The 20,264-nt window shown below is 36.2% G+C and overlaps 1 protein-coding gene and 2 long non-coding RNA genes across 7 annotated transcripts in view; 2 read left to right on the plus strand and 1 right to left on the minus strand.

Annotated features, from left to right (window-relative positions):
• Positions 1 to 10,649, plus strand: part of LOC308194867 — a 40,456-nt gene extending 29,807 nt beyond the window's left edge. The window contains exons 3-4 of the long non-coding RNA XR_013950947.1: positions 2,187 to 2,296; positions 3,135 to 10,649. This is a non-coding gene — a long non-coding RNA (uncharacterized lncRNA). The remainder of the gene's footprint in view (positions 1 to 2,186; positions 2,297 to 3,134) is intronic.
• MTNR1A (melatonin receptor 1A) overlaps positions 1 to 16,139 on the plus strand; it is a 47,724-nt gene extending 31,585 nt beyond the window's left edge. The window contains exon 2 of the mRNA XM_080591407.1: positions 12,661 to 16,139. Coding sequence (XP_080447533.1) covers positions 12,661 to 13,529 — 869 coding nt within the window. The 3' untranslated portion in view covers positions 13,530 to 16,139. The remainder of the gene's footprint in view (positions 1 to 12,660) is intronic.
• Positions 1 to 20,264, minus strand: part of LOC308194868 — a 126,085-nt gene that overhangs the window by 74,868 nt on the left and 30,953 nt on the right. For 4 of the 5 annotated variants that reach the window (XR_013950950.1, XR_013950951.1, XR_013950952.1 and 1 more), the window contains one exon: positions 16,219 to 16,296. The exons of the other annotated variant lie outside the window; for it this stretch is intronic. This is a non-coding gene — a long non-coding RNA (uncharacterized lncRNA). The remainder of the gene's footprint in view (positions 1 to 16,218; positions 16,297 to 20,264) is intronic. 5 annotated transcript variants of the gene reach the window in all.

The raw sequence follows: 20,264 nt of genomic DNA on the forward strand, positions 1-20,264 counted from the left end.
TAAGCTTCATGTCAAGTTTTGTAACATAGTATAAATAGACTGTATCGTTGATATCCAGATTGTACAGAACCTTATTATTATTTTTTTTTAGTATAAATTGAAATAATTATCCCACCTTTCTTGTGTTCCTTTTTTTTTTTTAAGCTTCCTAAGTAACAGTGTTGTCTTCTGCTTTTTAAAATTTTGTTAAATAATGAAGTATGTTGGCACACTGAAAACCTGTACCTAAAAAAAGACGGAGAACTCAGGAGTAAGGTTCAGAGAGAGAACATGTTCAGTTTTTACTGAATAATTAAAATATACTATCTTTAGCTGTCTATATTTAGCTGCTCGGTTTGCTTAAAAGCTTTTTTTGTAAGATTCTCTCTAACATAGTTAAACAAAGATAGGAAGGCTTAGACGAGAACAAATCGTCGTTAACAAAGCAAAGGATCTCCAACAGCCAAGTTGTTATACCTATAGTATTATGACACTAAGATTACCTTTGGAAAACTATACCACCAATATATTTTATTTTCCCACAGAGGAAGGGTTCATATTTTTTACATTGCAGTTAAAAATTGTGTTCGGACTCTCTAAAATGCAGATATTTCTGAGTCATAATAATAATCACAGGGTACCAATACTTCAGATGCGGTATCATAGCACAGCTTTTATATGCTACTGTACTGAAATTACCATAATACAAAATCCAGTACTTTTGACAGCAAGTATTAGTTTCAGCTATGTGTTTCATTGTACTTGACAGGCGCTACAGGTTAAGCAGGAATCCTGAGTGATACATTCTAAAGACATACACAGGTACACCCAGAAATATTTATAAATTTCTCTATATTTAGCTGTGTCCTGGCCGCATTGTCCTTTGACTACATCCCTTGATAAAGAGATGGTTTAGACTTAAACAACAGAAAAATAAAATGCTTTCTGAAAAAGTCCACACTATTATTCATGAATCCACACTATAATTCATGAAACCAACAGAGAGAAAAAAAAAAAAAAAGGAAAAAAACTATACAACAACCTGTACAACATGGGAGTAACTAAAACAAGTTGGAGAGGAATAATAATTCAATAGTCAAATTATGAGATATATTCAGTAACCAGAACCTTCTTTTTCCTCAGTCACACTAGTTCAACTTGTCTGAAGTCAGTACAAGAAGTAGCTAAATCATTTTAGCTAATTGTATCTAGTCATAAGCTTACTACTAAGGATATAATTTTTGGCAAATTCATCATCACACCAACCTGCTTGCCCCCATGTAAGTGAGCACTTAGTAAAGAATTTCATGTAATATTCATAGGATAAATGGCATAAATTCTAACTCCGTTTCATTTCTAATATGCATTAAAGTCATGTATTTTCTAATTAACTAACCAAGAGGTTATTGAAAAATTTTAGTTGTATGGCAGTATTTACCAAAGAGAAGGAAAGTCCCTTTAAGAGGCAGACCTCAATTATATAAGCTCATCATGCTATGTTGCGGAAAGACCTGTCAAATTCAGCAGACTAATACCAAAAGTACTGGGGATAGTATTAGAATACTGAGAAAAAGTTTTCTTTTAATCAATTTTTGTTCTGTAAGAGCCCTAGAAATTAGATATTTAGCAAAAACTAAATAAATAAATAAAGTTTAGGTGCAGAGAAATTTCCTATTTGCCCTATTTTTTTTAAATATATTTTACTTCAGATAGTGCAATGCCTTCATTCCCCCTCCTCCAATGTAAAATATCAACTATTGCCTGAGGTTTTATCAACAAGCTATTTTAAAAAATACATCTCATATAGGCAAACAAACATTGTTTCTGAGTCAATTATACTATAGAGGTGCTAAAAATCTGGTAATTAATCACCTGTACGAATAAGGGCAATAGTGAATAAACTACCTAATTCCATCAATTTCTCATAAGCCTATCTTGTATCATATATATAAATCCATGGTATTTTAAATTATACAAAGGGCTAAAATATACCCCTGCTTATAAGCTTTTGACACACTTAAATTGTCAGGGCTATCATTTTAATTGCTTGCTGCAGCAATCCTGCACAGATTTCTCCCACCAACACGTTCTTTCTAAGAAAGCTGTCTGAAACCTGAATTGTTGCCTTGTCATATTTTGAATTTGATTGACACTCAGTTTAAATACTTTAGGTTTAATTTGTATTTCTCACCCTATTTTCACCGCAGTGTGGCAGGTGCAGAGCTCTACAGCGGGTGTGGATGGTCACCAAATTACAAAGGCACAAGCTAAGAAAGGGATTCTTCTGGCAAGCTATGGCCATACACAGGAGGATAGTGTAGGTATTTCAGTGCTGGATTAGAACAGTCTACTAGCTGGTCTATAGAGTACATTTCTCAGTGATAAGTCTTTACAGAGGAAGGGAACTACTCATCATGGTGTCTTCACTCTCCCATAATCTAGAGTTGTCGTTTTCCCATTTTTTTTTCATAAAGAGGAATGGACAAGCAATAGAGAAGACAGATGTTAATAGCCTTGGCCTTGCTGCCATGCATGTCTAAGTTCCACTTCACGGTCTTTCTTTCAGTTTCCAGTGCTAAATGAATGTCCCATGCTATACAAGAGTTATCCTCTTGCTACTGTGAATTACTTTCACCAACAAACCCCACTACTGTTGCAATTAAAATAGCGGTTATTCTAATTCTAGTGAATTTCCAATGATACCTGACACCATTGCACTTGCCCCATGTAGTCTGGGACCATTCCACTCCTGGCTTTTTACTGTAGCACAGTACAGAAAGAAGATATGAAAGGGAGGCAGGAAGAGCTGGAGGCAGCTGCATTTTTGCATTGTAATTTGTATTTGCATTGTAATTGTGTCATTTGGTAATTATACCAAAACCACTTGCCTAGAACCACTAAGCCTAGAGTAATACAGGAGTTTTCTGTGTCTTCTCAACTTTTCTAAGAAACTTTTGAAAACAAAGAAGGGAGGGGAAAGAAGAGAGGAAAAAGATTTATGTTGGGAATGTACATTTTGTGTTAAGGAGGTAAGGAGAGAAGATGATAAGAGAAGGAAGAAAAACAACAGAGAAATAGGGAAGGGATAGAGGACTGATAGTAAATACACATAAGTCTAACTATGTCTAAGTCAAATTTTCCACACTATTTTCCAGTTTCCTGACAGATGTCCCACCATTGCTGATTTTTGGAGAAAGAACTGGGAAGACTGTTTTATGACCTCATTTAATTGGCATTGCTCTCTACTGTGGACTCTCAGTTAAACATGGGATTGATTGAATGACCACCTATACTGTTATTAGTCATAACAGAAAGAAGATGGATTATTTTGTACTCTTCAGGGTTTTTTAACTTCTTTTTCTTCCCATGAATAGTATTTTTTTTTTTTTACAAATTCAGCTATAAAACCCTGTTGCATAAGACTGTGACTTTCAAAAGTGACTCAGGAAAGTGATTTCATATTTACAGTATGGAAGCCTGCTGTCAGCTGTGTGGCTGTCTTCACCTTGTTTTTTCCTACTTACTTTCTCAAAATATGAACTTGGATGGGAAAAGGCTGTGTCATTCCATTTTCTAGCAATTATCCTGACAGATCTATGAGATTTTGTACAAATAAAAACCATCACTATATTTCACATGCATCCATCTCTGCCATTTTCTGCTTCTTCCTTTCCCTTTGTTTTAGTCTCTGAAATGCATTATTAGTTTTGTTTATCTAAGCTGTGATAGCACCATTTTATTGTCCTTCCATTTATTTCCAGTCTTCAGTGCAAATAGAACTGAAGGGGGAAGATGTACTCCTGTCCTTACGGTGCTGCGATGCTGTTCAGTAGTGTGATCCTCTGACATCAGCAGTATTGTTATTGTAATCGGCTTCATACAGCTGAACTGGGATGACAGCCTCAGTGTTCTGTAACATCTAGGCAATACATTGTTGGAAAACAGGCTGTTCTGTCGGATTTTTTTTCCTCCCAAATGAATCATGAAAATGAGAGAGAGAAAAGATCAGATCAGAAGCAGGAATATCCCTTCTGTAAAAGTGGATAAGTTACTCAGGCAAATCTATTTGGTTTCTGAAATACTGTCATCATGGGAAGGGGGCTCATGTTCAAAGGGAATAGATGCCATGACCTTGAAATCACACCAGCCCAATGAAGTGCAGAAGAAATAGTCCAGGCAGATAACAGTGACAAAACCAGGGTTGAAGAACTTGAGACCTCCACCACTATGTCTTCTTGCCCTGGTTTCTCACTTCCACCTGTGAGACAGAAGGGTTTGTTTATTCTCTTAAATGTCTGTACCAGCCTTCTGGATATTTTGTTATGCTCATCCTCTTCCCTAGCTTGGGTAGGCAGAACAAAATTTATGTTAAGAATGATTTAAACAGAATTGCATCTGACTGGATTAATTGTCATGAGTTATGCATTTAGGTGAAGAACACCCTTAGAACTGGCAAAGTACACGTTTACTCACTGAATGAAGCACAGAACTACAGTGATATCTGAGTATCAGGAAATATGCATACAGCACTTCAAACTTATGTCAAATAGCAATTAAACTGTGTTTATTTTATCAACATCTACTGGAGATTTGTCAATGAAGTGTTTAAAAAACTAAAAACAAGAGTCACTTTCAACTGTTACTTCTAGATTATAAAACTAAAAATGTGTATGACAATGGCAGTGTAATGCAATCTTCATACCAAAGAAAATGCGTATTAGCTAGATGTTATTCTGATAGAATAGATATAAGAACAGAAAGTAATGTTCAGTTTGCTGCTGCTTCTAAAGCAAAGTATCTTGGATATGAATGTACTATGTAGACTCCCAAGGCAAAATATTTCATGGCACTGCATAATTTAACTGAATGATGAGTGTATCTTAAGGTTCAGTATTAGCTCAGACTGCTAGTATTTAAAATCCTTTTTCAGCCTGCACTTCATAAAAATTCTTCAAAAGACCCAAACCCTGACCACCACTAGATCTTTAGGATTAGACCCACAAGAGGACTTCAGTCAAGTCCCGTCTACTGCTGCATTAGGTGCTTAAATGTACAATGGTAGCCCAGGCTTTTCTTTACTGCTGCTTTTCTTTTCTTGGGTGCGTTATATTTCATGGCTCACGAATTCATCCAGTGGCTAACATTGCCCTTCTCAGCACACCCAGCAATACCTCAGTCTCGCCACTGCTGTGTTCAATGTCCCATGCACCTACTAAATCTGCTTAGTACAAGCTAAGCACTCCTATCCTATGAGAGGTCCAATACAAGAGACATTTTCCAAGCAGCCCTGACATGTCACACAGAACTGCCAGAGGCAAGGTACATCCCCAAGTCTGTAGCAGTCGCCCAGCATATGTACTCAATTCCTTTCTCTGCCTGACAGTAAAACTCACATCACTTTTCTCTCATGACTGAAGCACCAAGAATAGCACTGACAAATTCTTTTAGACTGCAAGAAGGAGTGTAGTAGCTATCTCACTCACATGTGGGCCATGGAACCACAGAAAAAGGTGTGATAGCAGGTGATAAAGTCACAGAAAACTCTGTGTCATCTGCATATCTGCAGAACTACGTAATCACATCTACATACTGTTTGGCTACAGCCAGTACAGACCTGACACCCAAATCCTCCATTCCTTTATGCTGAGCATTATGTAATTCCTCACTGCCATTTTCTGCCAATTACTCTTCCATGCATCTAATTTTCTTGGCCAGAAGATGGCATAGGCATTTCAAATTAAATACCTGCTGTAGCTTCCCTGGAAGTTTCTGTATGGTAATTAGTATAATCTAAATACAGTATAACATTTTCTTTTCAGAGTGCATCAGTGTGATCTTTCATTCATGCTGTGCTGATTATGTCAGATTTTCTTCAACCTATAGCACATTGGAATAAAGCATTACAGGTAGTTCTGATAACATGGATTAAAAAATAATAATAATTAAATCCTATCTTTCAAATATACTGTTACACAGTTTGCCAGCTGTTCAGACCTGTAACATTCAGCACCCTGGATTTCTATCAGCTAAAGTTAAAAGTTGAGGCTACTTAGGTCCTTGCAGCATCTGAAGTTCTGTGACACTCAGAATCTCTACCTTAGCAAGACTTAATGAGTCTGAACTGTAAATATTTAATTCTTTCACTTCAGTGCTATCAAGCTACCATCCCAATATCGTTACAGCTATAGGCAATTGTTCTGTCTATAATTACACAGTTGGCTTCATTAGTATTCCAACTAGATTACAGTGGATCTGAAAATCCCTTCCATTATGAGAGACTTTTGAAAGAGGATTTACGAAAATTGCTAAATAACACAGGGTCTTTTTTCAGTTTAAAAGGAAAGAGAAAGGGAGGTTTTCCTCCCTGCATTTAAAGCTAAAACGTGCATTGTGGGCTTTAAGCCATTCATATTTCATTGCATCGCCACCTGCAGCATGTGGGTTAAGTTGCTAATCAGAAGCAAAAACCCACAGGCCCATCACGCTATTTAAATTTAATGTACACGTGGACTTCTTGATTTAGGGCAAGTTTATAAATAGCATCTTTAGTTTAAAAATAGGCTTTTCAGATCTAAGGGAGTTGATATTATGATCTGTAAAGTGAATGAAGCTCCCAGGAGTAACTGGAGCTTATGTAATATTTATTCCTACATTTCTGCTCAGCTGTTTTGTGCCATTTTGATGCTGAGCTGCAAGGACTCTTAGTTTCTCAAACCTTTAAAATCCAGTGAAGCTGGGACTGTCTGCACACTTGCTTGCCTAGGTAACCTTACTTGGCTTTGAGATTGTGCCAAAGAAGCAGGGGTCACTGGCCCCACTTACAGATATTTTTACTTGATAGCTTTATTGCACATGACCTTTGTGAAATCCCAGACTGTGTTGCCATGTACAGCAAATTTCTGATATTGAATTGATCCTAGAAAGATTCTGGACAGATCTTTCTTTTCTTGAACCCGTATGATTGGTTAAGGTCATGACTAGTTAAGATCGCAGGGAGAAGCATTGCTGTGCCTGTAGAACTAAGTTCTGTTTCCAGATAAGTGAACACGAGTATTTTATTAAATTTGCATTAGGTACTCACAAGAACAGCTTTCACTCCTTGATTTTGTATTTTGTTCTAATGTCTTTAAAAGTGAAACACTAGTGCTAATGGAACAACGTTCAGGGCAAAAATGTTCACAGATTATGAGACGAATCTAGTGTTGACATCTGACATTGTGACACCATTTTGTGCATGGAAACAGCCATGTAAGAGAAGCAGAGGCATGAGCAACAGGTATGCCTAACAAAATGCCTTTCCAGGGAAGAAAATCCATCTCTTAGGAGCAAAACATGGCAAATTGCACTGAATATTACACTTAGACATCTGATTTTACTTTCTTCATAAACCAGCCTGATGCCTCACTTCCTGTGATGCCTTGTATTCTAGAATCACCGCCTTCTACCATCCTGTGGTGTAAGGGAGCTACAAGTTTCCTGAGCTAGGTATTTTGCCAGCTCTTTATCAGTGCTGTCACTTTTGCTAGATGTGAACTTGTCAGAATGGTGCTCTGTTCAGTCATGGCTGTGAGGTACCATGTTTGAATTTCCTCCTTCCTGCTGTATGTATTCATTAGCATGCACCTACTGTTAGTCTTGTGTTCACCTAGCAGCACACAGCCTCAGCTTCACATTCTTAGCCAGGGTTGGATTAATGAGAAACATTTCAAAATGCTGTGAAATCTGTAAGCTATCCTTGAAGAAAATCAGTAAAAGTATTAGAGTGACCAGTGGGTGCTTTAAGATGAAAATTAAAGCTTGGTACCATTAAATATATAGAAACTACGGACATAAAACTCTTGGCAACACAATATTTGAACAAATTGCAACTTCTAGTAAACCTGATCTAAATTTATAGCTAAGCATCCTGTTAATCAAGCCCAGTTATGGAACAATTGGAGGTGACTTAGCACATCTGGCAGTTATCTCATAGCTAATAAAAAAGACAGTCATTAAGAATGGTATGGAACTGGTAGTTGGAAATTAAGTTTGATCTCATAGGTGGTCCATCATTGCAAATGTTTTTACTATCCTCATTGTATAAAGATACATTTAACAAGTAAACATTAGAGAGCTGAGTCAATGGCCACTGAAACAAAAGTGTTGTACATACATGACTTCAATGACAGATACATGTACTGTTTAGTTTTGCCTAAAAGCAAAAGCATTCCCAGTATGTAAAAAGACCCTATATCTCTTAGGTACATTTGGTACAATGGGAGGAACTAATGCATGAACAGGAAATGTAACATTTATACTGCAAAATGTAGCTGCAAATTGAAAACATGATGTCTATGTCCGGAAAGCATTTGTAAAAAGAAGCCAATACATTATTTATTATGGGAAATAATTTAAAATAGGTAAACAGAAATAATGACCTAGCAACCAAAATTTAAAGGTACAGAAATATCTTTGAAAAAAAGGAGGAGAAATAATAGCTTTACCATTGTTGCCACCAAAATGACATCTCTACAATTCATTCAGATTTACTTAGTACCGAGAAATTCTGGCTGAAGTTACTAATGGCTTTACAATGTTGCTATTTTGTTTCTTAGGTAAATATCCTATTTTGTTCCTTTTCCACAATACACTTTTCTCCAGGCTAAAAATGTTTAGAGTCAAAATACTTCACAGCCTCAACACTTTAGGAAATAGCTCTGCAGACCTCATTTCCCTCAGTTCTGCTCCTGAAATTGAAGAAAAACTTTGTCCTTCTTTTTAATCTGGCAATGTGCTCAGCCTTCCAGTCTAAGTCTATGGGAGGCACATAGCGTCATTTAGACTAAGTAATTATATTTTTTTCCCATTAATATTCTGCACTTATTTTAGTTTCTGGAAATTTCTGGAAACGTTTGAATTCCCATTCACAAAGACCTATTTAACATTATACCTAGGGAATAACAACCTGCATAGTAAATTGTATATGTTACACAGATACTAGCTGTCAGTGATAAAACATCATGTAGTTCTCATTTCATGTCGCTATTTTCATTTTGACATTCCAACGATTAAAGACAAACATTTTTTTATAATCTGCCATGGTCACAGTTTTTATATTCAATTTGTGTTGTTTTTTGCTCTTGGAAAAGTTGAGTTGTCTGGGAGAGCACTTGTTTATTTTCTTTTGTTTTAAAGCCGTTTTTTATTCAGCAGACAGGTCTGATGTTGCTACGTGTTTGCTGAGCAGAAAGGTGTCTTTTCAGTAACAGCGGTGAAAATATTTAATGGAACATTGCTTTAGATTGCATCCAAAAGCAGAGCCTGCTACAGCTGGTAACCACGAGATTACCTTTCTTCCCCCACACATCCATATCACAGCAGCTGCTTAAGTTTATTAAATGGCAAAGTCGAGAAATTCAACCTCTACCTTCACAGTTCAGCCAACTGGTGTTAATGCACTGTAATGCATTCTAGTTACATAAATCACATTTTCTCATAGCAACATAATCTCATTCTCTGTAGAGGATGAATACTTTTTGTTCAAGGAAGAGTTATTGAAGATTTTGGTGGTTTGGGTTTTTTTTTTTTTTTTGGAAAAGTTCAATATGGAGCTTCAGCCTTCATTTGTAGCATTCTGTTCAAACCCAACTCCGAGGATAAAAGCTAATTTATTCCTAAATCTTTTTTATGGTATTTACCACTACAATGCCAAGTGCTCCACAAACATAAGAGATTATTGTATTTTCACAATATGCCATTAAGTATATGAGAATTTAATATAATATCAATATTTACCATTAATAGTGGATACCTAAATCTGGAATCACATTTTAGAACACGTACTAGAAAACATGTGAAAGCTCAACACTATTTTAGATCTGACTTCAGAGTCTGAAACAACAACCTTCAAAACACACAGCAAACATATGAAACCCAAATAATTTTTACTTGAATTTTCTGTTATGTCTTAATGGCAAAGTTTCCATGTTCACAAGGGAAATGTATCAGAACTCAAGTTTGAAGATAACCTTTCCTGAAAGGCAAGTTAAAAGCCCACTCTGCAAGCAGGTATCTGGTTTCCAGCAAGACTTTTAGCCCAACACTTTGGTCATCCACCTGACACGTTAACCATGAGCTGACAGACAGGGAGTTTGGTCTCCCTGCTCATGATTTTTTAAGACAGGCTCCCAGCATAGCCTGCAACTTCCTTATGAAACAGCTTGAATTTCCAAGGCCTTGAGGGTTTGAGGCTCTCTGGCAGCCTACTGAAAAGATAAGCTGGGATCCCTGCTTTGTAGAAGCCTAAAATTTGGCTGTTTCAGAGGTAGAGTGCCTATTCTGAGACTCAGTTGTTTGCCAAAGCATAGGGTAGCTTAAACAATTCAGAGAAAAGCACGACACCTTTCTTCTTTTAACAGAGGGGGAAAAAACCACACACTTTTTATCTTTTTGCTTATCAATAGCTGAACTTTTTGTCTCAAGTGTATTAATAATGATAATAATGGCAATATTAATGAAGAGTACCAACAGAATTTGCAGTGAATGTCACAGAGAAAAGCCTGGTGTGGTAAATTTCCAGCTAAGTGGAAAATCTAAAAGCAAATGTAAACTGTATTCTTCAAGTATTCTTTAATAAGGGTCTCATCTAGAGTTTATACAGTGTCATTTCTTGAAATCTGCAGCATTTGAGGCAGAGGAGAGGGATTTTAGGAAACTCACCAACAGCAACTTTTCATTCACTTTCCACTTCTCAATTCACAAGCTAAACACAGAGCTCTTGAGTTTCATCTTGTCTCTTGATTCATCCTTGTATCACTTGCCAGTATGTCAAGGGTAAATTCTGAAAACAATGTTTTTTTTCCTTGTCCTCTTCTGCTTAAAGGAGCTCTGATGTTTGTGCTGAAATGATCTGGAATTCTGCCAAAGCCTTTAGGATAAGCATATTTCAGTCTGGCAGTGAATTTGCAGGAAAAAAGAAGAAACAACTACAGACACCATAGAGAGAGATTTATAAATACAGATACAACATCTATGAAAACTAGTGTAGCAGTCTTTTAGCTGAGGCCATTTATCCTAACTGCCACAAGTATAAATGTCATACATGGTATTTCATGCTTGTATCAAAATTTAAAAAAAAAAAGGGGGGGGGGGCAACTATCATCCTGAGACAAATAATTGCTATATTTTTGTCTGAAGGTGTTTGCAGATTTAATATTCCTCCCTGACCATGTACAGTATAAGTATAGTGTGAGAATATATATTTTAAAATATTAAATTTCCAGATAAAATACAAAAATCTATTTTTGAGAATTATAGCAGCTAAAATGCACTATTAGTTCATAGGTATTTTTGCCTTTTTTAAAAGTCTATTCTAATTTATTTGTATTGTGTCTGCTTAAGATAAATGTATAACACAGTTCACCAAAGCTAATTTGGATTATTAATGAAATTCTGTGTCATCTAAAGCTAGCAATATATTTTCTTAGAGGTTGCAATAGGAGCTCATATTTCATCTTTAGTGAATAATCTCAGAGCTCCAAAATATGATTCCAAACACAAGCATACTTATATACACACATATATCCGTTTGTATACCTATACCTATATATATATATATATACACATTTATAGCTTTCTGTTGATATGGATGCAAATAAATAGACATATACATGTAGTAGTTATTTTTAAAAAAATGAAGAAAAGCTGTATCAGTGTATCTTGTGACTTTCTCCTTAGGAACTAGAATGGTTGGGAGGTATTCAGGTGGATTATTGTTAAAGTATTTAAAAAAAAAAAAAAAAGAAAATATATTATCTATGCTCAAAAAATCTATTCAAACTGAATGTAATTATGATGGGTTCTGTTGTCTTTGAAGAACAGAGAGGCGTCTAAAAAAATAAGAAAACCTAAAATAATTTCCCTGTGCTTTAATTCACAAATGAACTAAGAGAATGGATGATTGCTTAATTTTTCAGTTAGGAGACAAAGAAGAATGCGGCAGTCTGTGGGAACTGTCTTGATCATTGCCTGGCATAAGTTGTTTTACTGAAGAGTATGTCTCTCAATTTAGAAAAGACAACTTAGTTTGTGTCCAGCAAGACACTTAGAAATTCTTACTTTAAATTCCTATGACGCTACTTCCCAAAGTATGAATTGCAATGGTTTAGTTAAGTGCTATCCAGTAGATACAAAAAGAAGATGTCACTTTAGTGGAAGTTTGAAATACAATACTTCAGAACTAGAAAAACTAAGAGATAATGTAAGGAAAAAGAATTAAATTAAATATGGAAGGTAAATGTGAGTTTTGAAATGTATTAGCAATCATTTTATTTATGCTGATTTTTCAAGAGAGACTATCTATTTAAAGCCAAACTAAATCTTAAAGTTATGAATATTTTAATATGATCTGAATTCTGGGTCTCTGTGATTAGGAGAATCCAAATAAATGAGATGATAAAAATAGTAGGTCATGGTAATTAAACCCATAGACAGTTCTCTTTTAGATGGTGCATGTTTAAATTCAGCATCTTCTTTAGATTAAAAATGAGTGTCATTTCTGATATGCAAAAATTAACTTCAACCTGGAAACTAGAAATTAATTAAAGTGTTCCACTAAGGGTGGTTGTTAATGTTTTGAGAGCAGAAGTGATTGAAGAGAGCAAATGAGAAGCTAACACTTCTCTTTTTATATTTATTTTGCAGGAAATATATTTGTGGTAAGCCTGGCAATTGCAGACTTGGTCGTAGCAATCTATCCATATCCACTGGTCCTCACATCTGTGTTTCACAATGGATGGAACCTGGGATACCTTCACTGCCAGATTAGCGGCTTCTTGATGGGTCTAAGTGTCATTGGATCAATTTTCAATATTACCGGCATCGCTATCAATCGATACTGCTATATCTGCCACAGCCTCAGATATGACAAGCTGTACAGTGACAAGAATTCTTTGTGCTACGTTGTTCTTATCTGGATCCTAACAGTTGTTGCTATCGTGCCCAACCTGTTTGTGGGGTCTCTCCAGTATGACCCCAGGATTTACTCATGCACGTTTGCACAGTCAGTGAGCTCTGCATATACAATAGCAGTCGTGTTTTTCCACTTCCTGCTTCCCATGGCCATAGTTACTTTCTGTTACTTGAGAATATGGATCCTTGTTATTCAGGTGAGACGAAGGGTTAAACCAGACAACAACCCCAGACTGAGACCACACGACTTCAGAAACTTTCTAACCATGTTTGTGGTATTTGTACTGTTCGCAGTCTGCTGGGCTCCCTTGAACTTTATAGGCCTTGCTGTGGCGGTCAACCCAGAAACTGTAATCCCTAAGATTCCAGAGTGGTTGTTTGTGTCGAGCTATTACATGGCATACTTCAACAGCTGCCTTAACGCTATCATATACGGACTCCTGAATCAGAACTTCAGAAGAGAATACAAGAGAATTATTGTCAGTTTTTGTACAGCAAAAGTTTTTTTCCAGGACAGTTCTAATGATGCAGCAGACAGGGTGAAAAGTAAACCTTCTCCGCTGCTTACAAACAACAATCAAGTGAAGGTGGACTCTGTGTGAAAACTGGAACCCTGTTATTGTCCCTCCACAGCATCCAAATAAAGTATCTGTTTTAGTGGAACTACTGTTAAACATCATAGTGAAGTATCTATTCTACACTGAAGGCACTTTTATTGAATCCTTTGCATGGTATCTGGGAACCCAAGTTACAGAGCCGTGACATGCAGACCCGATTCTACATTGCTGTATCTTTCATATAACACAGTGACATCCTTAACGGCATTACAAATTATGCATGGATACTTCTTTCTTTTCGTAAATGGAGACAAAGAACTAGACATAGATTGAAACAGAAATATCCACATTGCCTGGCTCTATAAAAGAAGCCACAAAATTATTCCCACTGCTCTCTGCATGCTTCTTCTGGCCAAGCTATGGTCCTGATTCTAAAGCCACTGAGAACTTATTTTGAAAGATGAAATCAGGCCATTAGGAAGCGTATTAGGAAATGTGCAGTAAGAAATCAAGCTAGTTGAAAAGTCATCAGGATTTTTTATAAGTACCTCTACCTATATTGCTTTGCTCCTAAAATGGACATGATTATACATTTTGTGGAGGCTAAACCTCATCAGCCCTCCTCGGAATGGCATTCCCAATTGACTTCTCAATTTTAAAACAGTTTTTAGGTGGAGAAATATGACTGACTCACTGTCTTCAAAGCTACAGAGGCAGGAGGCTAAACAGGAAGGAAAGAAAAGAGACGTGATTTGTCAGCTTAAGCCATTTGGGGAAGAAAAAAGGTGTAGGAGGAGTGGAGAGAGAAATACAAAATACCGTTCTTTCTGAAGAGAGAAATTCACAAAACTGGGAAGTTCCCCAGAAGGGATTCTGGGGACAAACCTCCTAGAAACATAAGCAAGGAAGGGCCATTGTTTCTCACTTATGTACAGTATGGAATATCTGAATCTCTGCAAGAAGATCAATGCTTTTAAGAGGGACTGTGGGTGAGGATGACAGTTTGTCTGGTTAGTGGAATCTTAATCTCATTAAACACTGGGAAATGACAAATATTTACAGAACAAGCATGTGACATATTTCTCAACTCAATCTCCTGAGCATAGCCTGAGACATGTACATTATTATGTTATCTGCCATAGATATGCTTTTCATAATAATCATTAGGTGTTTACCACAATCATGAAAATAGTCTAATAACCTAGAACAATTGGACACATTTAAATAATAGATGATACTCATGGCACTGGAACAAGGAGGAACACATGACTCCTAGGACAGGACCTGCTACGTGGACTTTCCACAGACAGCAGGGGCCTTTTCAATGAGAGGAAGCACACTGTGAAAGGAGGAAGTACAGCTAGACAGGCTGACTCCTGAGACAACGAATCTGTGTTTATAACAAATTCCTCTGGGGGAGGAAAGCAATTGACAACAATAGGATTCACCTTCAAACTGACTTTAAAGAGAAGGAGCATTTAGCTCTGGATAACTGGACTTAGAGTTTCTGTATAGCCTGTCATACGTCTGTTAATCTATATTTAAAAGTGGACTAAGTAATTCATTGGAATTATTACTTGCGGTACTGGAGATTTTCCTGATCTTATATGGCTTAGAAACCAACAGTCACTCTATATTATTTAATTCCTTAAACACTCTACAGATCTAACAGTATCTCTTCTTTCTTTGATCATAGATTTGCATCCCTGTGACTTAATAATGAACTAGAAAGGAACACTTTCGTATTTACTTGAAAACCCCACTGACACTTTGTCAATGACCAGCTTCTTACCTTAAAAATAGGTGCCTCATGTTCTCACGTGGTCGTGTCAAGTTGACAATGGACCTAGCAAACAACATCATAAAAACCTGGAGCTGAACTCGCCAGTCAGTGCATTGCCCAGGTGTTTGACACATCTTTGTTTACATTTGCCAGTCAGAACCACTGTGTAAATAACCAGCTCTCTTCTATAGTGGTATCATCATATGATGTGGTATGATACAACTTGATTAACAGCATAAATTATATCACAGCTTTCTTCACTGTGATTTCATCCTCAGAGGATTCTTAGCTCTGTAATTTTATTGCTTTGTGTGAACTGATTTCAGAATAGGAAGGGAGGCATGACCACCTTATAAGAAAAGACATTCTTCATGTAAGAAAAAACACTAAATTCTTACAAAACTTGCCTTATTTAAAGCATATTTTCAATGAAAATAATGTCTTATGATGCATCTAATAAAGTAGCATATAGATAGTTAAAGTAGCTTAATCATCAGTAAATTTAGAATTCTCAAAGATTTTCCACTTGCCATTGGCAACAGAAAATGTACATGCTTATCATGTCTACATATGTATGAGCCAATTCATATACTGTATCCAACATTGTGGGTTATCTGAGGAATTAAAGTCCCCTGTAATTCACAAGTGCTAAAGTATATTTTTGATGATAATGAAAATGGTTTGCTATATGCAATAAAACCTATTATACCAAAGGTATATATTTTATTGAATAGGCCTGTAATAAAAATGGAGAGATTTTTTCAGATCTGACATTTTGAAATATTTGTATTTAATCTAAATCACAGAAATGTGCATGTTGGTGATGTTATGCGCTGCTAAATATAGCAATAATTTTAAGAAATTAATCTCTTGTTCTTTGGGTGAGAGAAGCGGGTTAGTCTTTAGAAAGTAGTTTAAATTAATAAAACTGAATGAAAAAAAAGGAAATACCTGATGCCATCTTCAGATTAATTCTTCATTTACTGCCATTCTGAAATACGGTTCAGTCAGGGTATGCAAAACTACTCACTGCAAAAGGGAAGGAACACTGATGTAGCAATGATTTCTTTCAGTCGGCTTCTATTCCCTCAAAGGGGTCAATGTGATTCATGTAAGACAGTGAGCAGCCTTGCCAGGTCATTGTTGTACAAGGCAGTGTAAGTCAGCCCCTCACCAGATCAGACCCTACGGTCAACATAAAAATGACTGATGAAGATAATTGTGTTTTCCTTCCACTATCGTGAGACGGAGCTAGAAACTTATCCAAATTTAGTTGCTTCTGTGCAAGTGAATGAGCCATGACGTGCTTTTTACATTCCAAGTCACAAAATTTTCCCCTGTATGTAAGGCTAGCATAGCACACGTACAATGCTTAGAGCTCTGTCTGGTAGAGAGCGTAGTTGTCCCATTGCAGCCATAAGCCCTGGAGGGATTTAAACCTAAACCACAAGTCCCAGCAGTCTGCCATGCACACAGGGACCCATCCTTTCACTGCTTCCTATCCACCTCTGTTCTGAGCCCCAGTGAAGCCAAAGGACCTCTGTGAAGGATCTTTGAGCCCCCTGTATGCAAGACACTGAAGACTTACAGCCTGATTGACCTTGGCTTATCCTACAAGAATTTTTCTTAAATCACAGCCTTGACTACGTTGGCAGTCCGTATGTCATCTTATATCACCACAAACTGAACCCTTACAGACAGATGGTTTTATTGGTCGTCATCTTCATTGCAAACTTCCTATAGACAAGGAAGCATTATTTCATTTTCATCAGCAGAGAGAATATTAATGAATATATTAATATTATTTAACAGGGTATTTATTGTAGTTAAACTGTGAGTGTAAGCAACAATGTTATTTCATTTGGGATAGCTCACAGGAGAGTGCTTTGCACATTTTCTTCTTCCACTGAGCTAATGGAAGCACATAGATATGAACCAAATACATGTAATTTTAATAGGCATAAGATACAGCAATGATTTTACTATTTTTCTTTTTCTTCTTATATATTTTAGAAGCTAATTAAGTCTTTGAATCATCCATAATAAACATACTATTGTAGTCAATCTCTACTGCACTGTATAACACACCATTCTATAATCAATTAATATCACACCTTTTTCTTCTTTTGGACCACTTTTGAAACAATACAATATTAAATCTGATAAATTCTGACATGTTGAAGGGAACTGTTACTTACCTTAAACTGCACTTTAAAAAACAATCATTAAAAAACTCCTTAAAATATAATACTCAAGCACACGAGTATATGTGGTAACCAAATTTAAAATAGAAACTCAGATAAACATCTTGTTCACAAACTGGAGTAATACAGATGGACTGTTATTCTTTAATTCTTTTCCAATGACTGCACTTTCTAAGTATCATTAATACGGTTTACAAATGATTAAGAACTACAAATGTCTGTCATCTTGTCACTGAGGCTTGGGAAATTGCAAGTGCAAAAGCCAAATTTCTTGAAAAAATAAAATGAAAATCAAGTAGTGGCCTAGCTCATAACCCATAAACTGCATTTCCAATTTTTGCCTGTAAGAATTCCATTACGTAGTTTTATGAATTTACTCATTAAAAATGTTATTCCTACCTCAAATATGTCTAACACATTACAGTGAAGAGTAAGGTGGAAAAGACTCAGAGTACAAGTCAATAGCCTTTAGATTATTATTATTTTTTAATAAAAATAAATTCAGCAAAGAAATACACATATTAATAATGGTGATCACCAAATATATTTTCCAAAATCACTAACATACTAGTCACCAAGCAATCCCTATTTCCAAACACTGACCAAAATATACATATTTTGAGAAGTATGTTATTAATGGATATATAAACCAGGTATTCCAGAAGATACTACCAAACAGTGGCATGGGACAATGAACAGGTCTCATTTTCAGCTCACATAAACCAGCACAGCTTCTCTGATTTGTGTCAGCTGGGGATTTTGGCATATTAGATTTCATTAATATGGAGAATAGCTATTTTACAGTATTACACAAGCAGTATTTGTTTCATTTCTAAGGAACCCATTATTGTTGGCTGCACAGGTTGTGGAAGAATATGAATTTGCCTACTAAATATCTGTAAAATTAACCTCCTCATCCAGTGGAACTCTCCTCATTATTTGTCATTTTCTAAGTAAATATATAAAGTCAGCAGTCTTTTATTCTGCTTCACTGTTAATTCTATTAATAGTATCTATTTAGCAGATACCTAGAAAATTGCACCAAGAGACATGTTCAGTACAGACACAGGAGGTCTACCTGCAAGTATTCTTTGCTTACACTGTATATATATGCACAACAGTTTCATTTAATAGCAACATGAATTTTACTTTGCATGTCTGCTTCCAGATTCTAAAAAAGGTTTTACTCAAATACATACTCTTCACTCAGTCAGTATGTACAAATATTCAGTTTTCATACTGTATGCTAAAGTCTGGGTGATACAATGAGATTATCGAGTTTATGGTTCAAACCAAACTGGTTTTGCAAACAACTTAGGCTGTGGAATGTTTTGCACAAAGCACTACCTATATGATCCCTAAGCAGACATACAAAAAAACAATTGCACTGATTTACAGGAAGAAGACTCAATAGAGCTATCAAGCACCAAAATACAATGTCAACACCAGGAAATCCCTAAAGCAAGGACTACTGGAATGCTATCTGGAGCAAGCATCACTGTGGTATTGCCCTGTTCTTCCTCAGTCCACATACTCTTCCTCAGTAAAGATACTGAGGTAGATGGACCTTTGATCTGATTTAATATGCATGATCTATAAACAACAAAACTAATCGAACATAGTGCACTTTGACAAAATGCCTGCTCATAATGTTTGCTACTAACCAGTAACTGCTAATACAATAAAAATTCTGTTTTAAAAACATGGTATGGTCAGATCCTAGGAAAGTAGGATAGGGTAGAGTAGGACAGGACAGCCACTCAAATAGCAAATTACTAAATCTGAGTAGGCTTCATAACAACAGAAAAAACGTGGGCCAGAAGAAAATCAAAGCATCATAATTAACTTGCACTAAGAGGAAAGATACTTTTGATCACTTTTTAATAAGACAGTATTGGAGGCTTAAAAATTCACAGTGGAAAGTGTGAAAATGGAAAAAACTCCATTAAGGCCTCTGTCATTACTTTGAAAAAGTTAAATAAAAATGTTATGTAGATCTATGGATAACACATGCGTGCCTTACCACCTTCAAGTAAAAAGACACATCCCACAGATACTGTATGCAAGTAGATGTTCACATCCAACATACGGAAACGTAGCAGCTACAGGTACATTAAACCAACTGTAATGCACTTAGAAGCCCAAAATTCTGTTTCAGACTGGAGGAAAGGCTAGTATGCCAATATTTTTTCCACTATCTTCTAGACTTTCCCAGTAGTTTAATAACATGCAATGTCTCTCTCATCATAAATTTTGCTTAGCCTGACAGATAGAGATATTACAGGATATGAACAGTTTCCTTCATATTTATGTTCACACAGATCATCTTTTGCAGCCAATTTTGATGTTAATGCAATATTCCAGGACAGCTCCTGGCAATTCACCGCCTTCAAAAATTAGCCTGTCCTCCTTTTCTATCTCAGACCTTGGGCATTCATTCCTCAGTTCTGAATGCACTAACAGCTTAGATGTCCATACAGCCGTCCCTATACCATCTGTCTGTACCAGTGAATGTATGCCGTAATTCTTGACCCCAGAATGTTCCTGCCCCATAAGGATCCATTATGTCCACTTGTGCTTTTACAAGGAGTTTGATATCAATTGAAGACCTTCTTGTAGACAAACTAAATACGACAGTTTCAGTAATAGACACCCTCAGGAATCAATAATTTATACATGCATTTTAATTTATAAAATGAATAAAACCCCACTAGGCTCTCTTCACTACATATAAGCCTTGCTGTACAATCTTCAAAATAATTTTATTTCTTTGAAATCCTCATGGATCCCATT

Source organism: Anser brachyrhynchus (genome assembly GCF_964034855.1).
Source record: "Anser brachyrhynchus genome assembly, chromosome: 4".
NCBI classification, from domain to species: Eukaryota; Metazoa; Chordata; class Aves; order Anseriformes; family Anatidae; genus Anser; species Anser brachyrhynchus.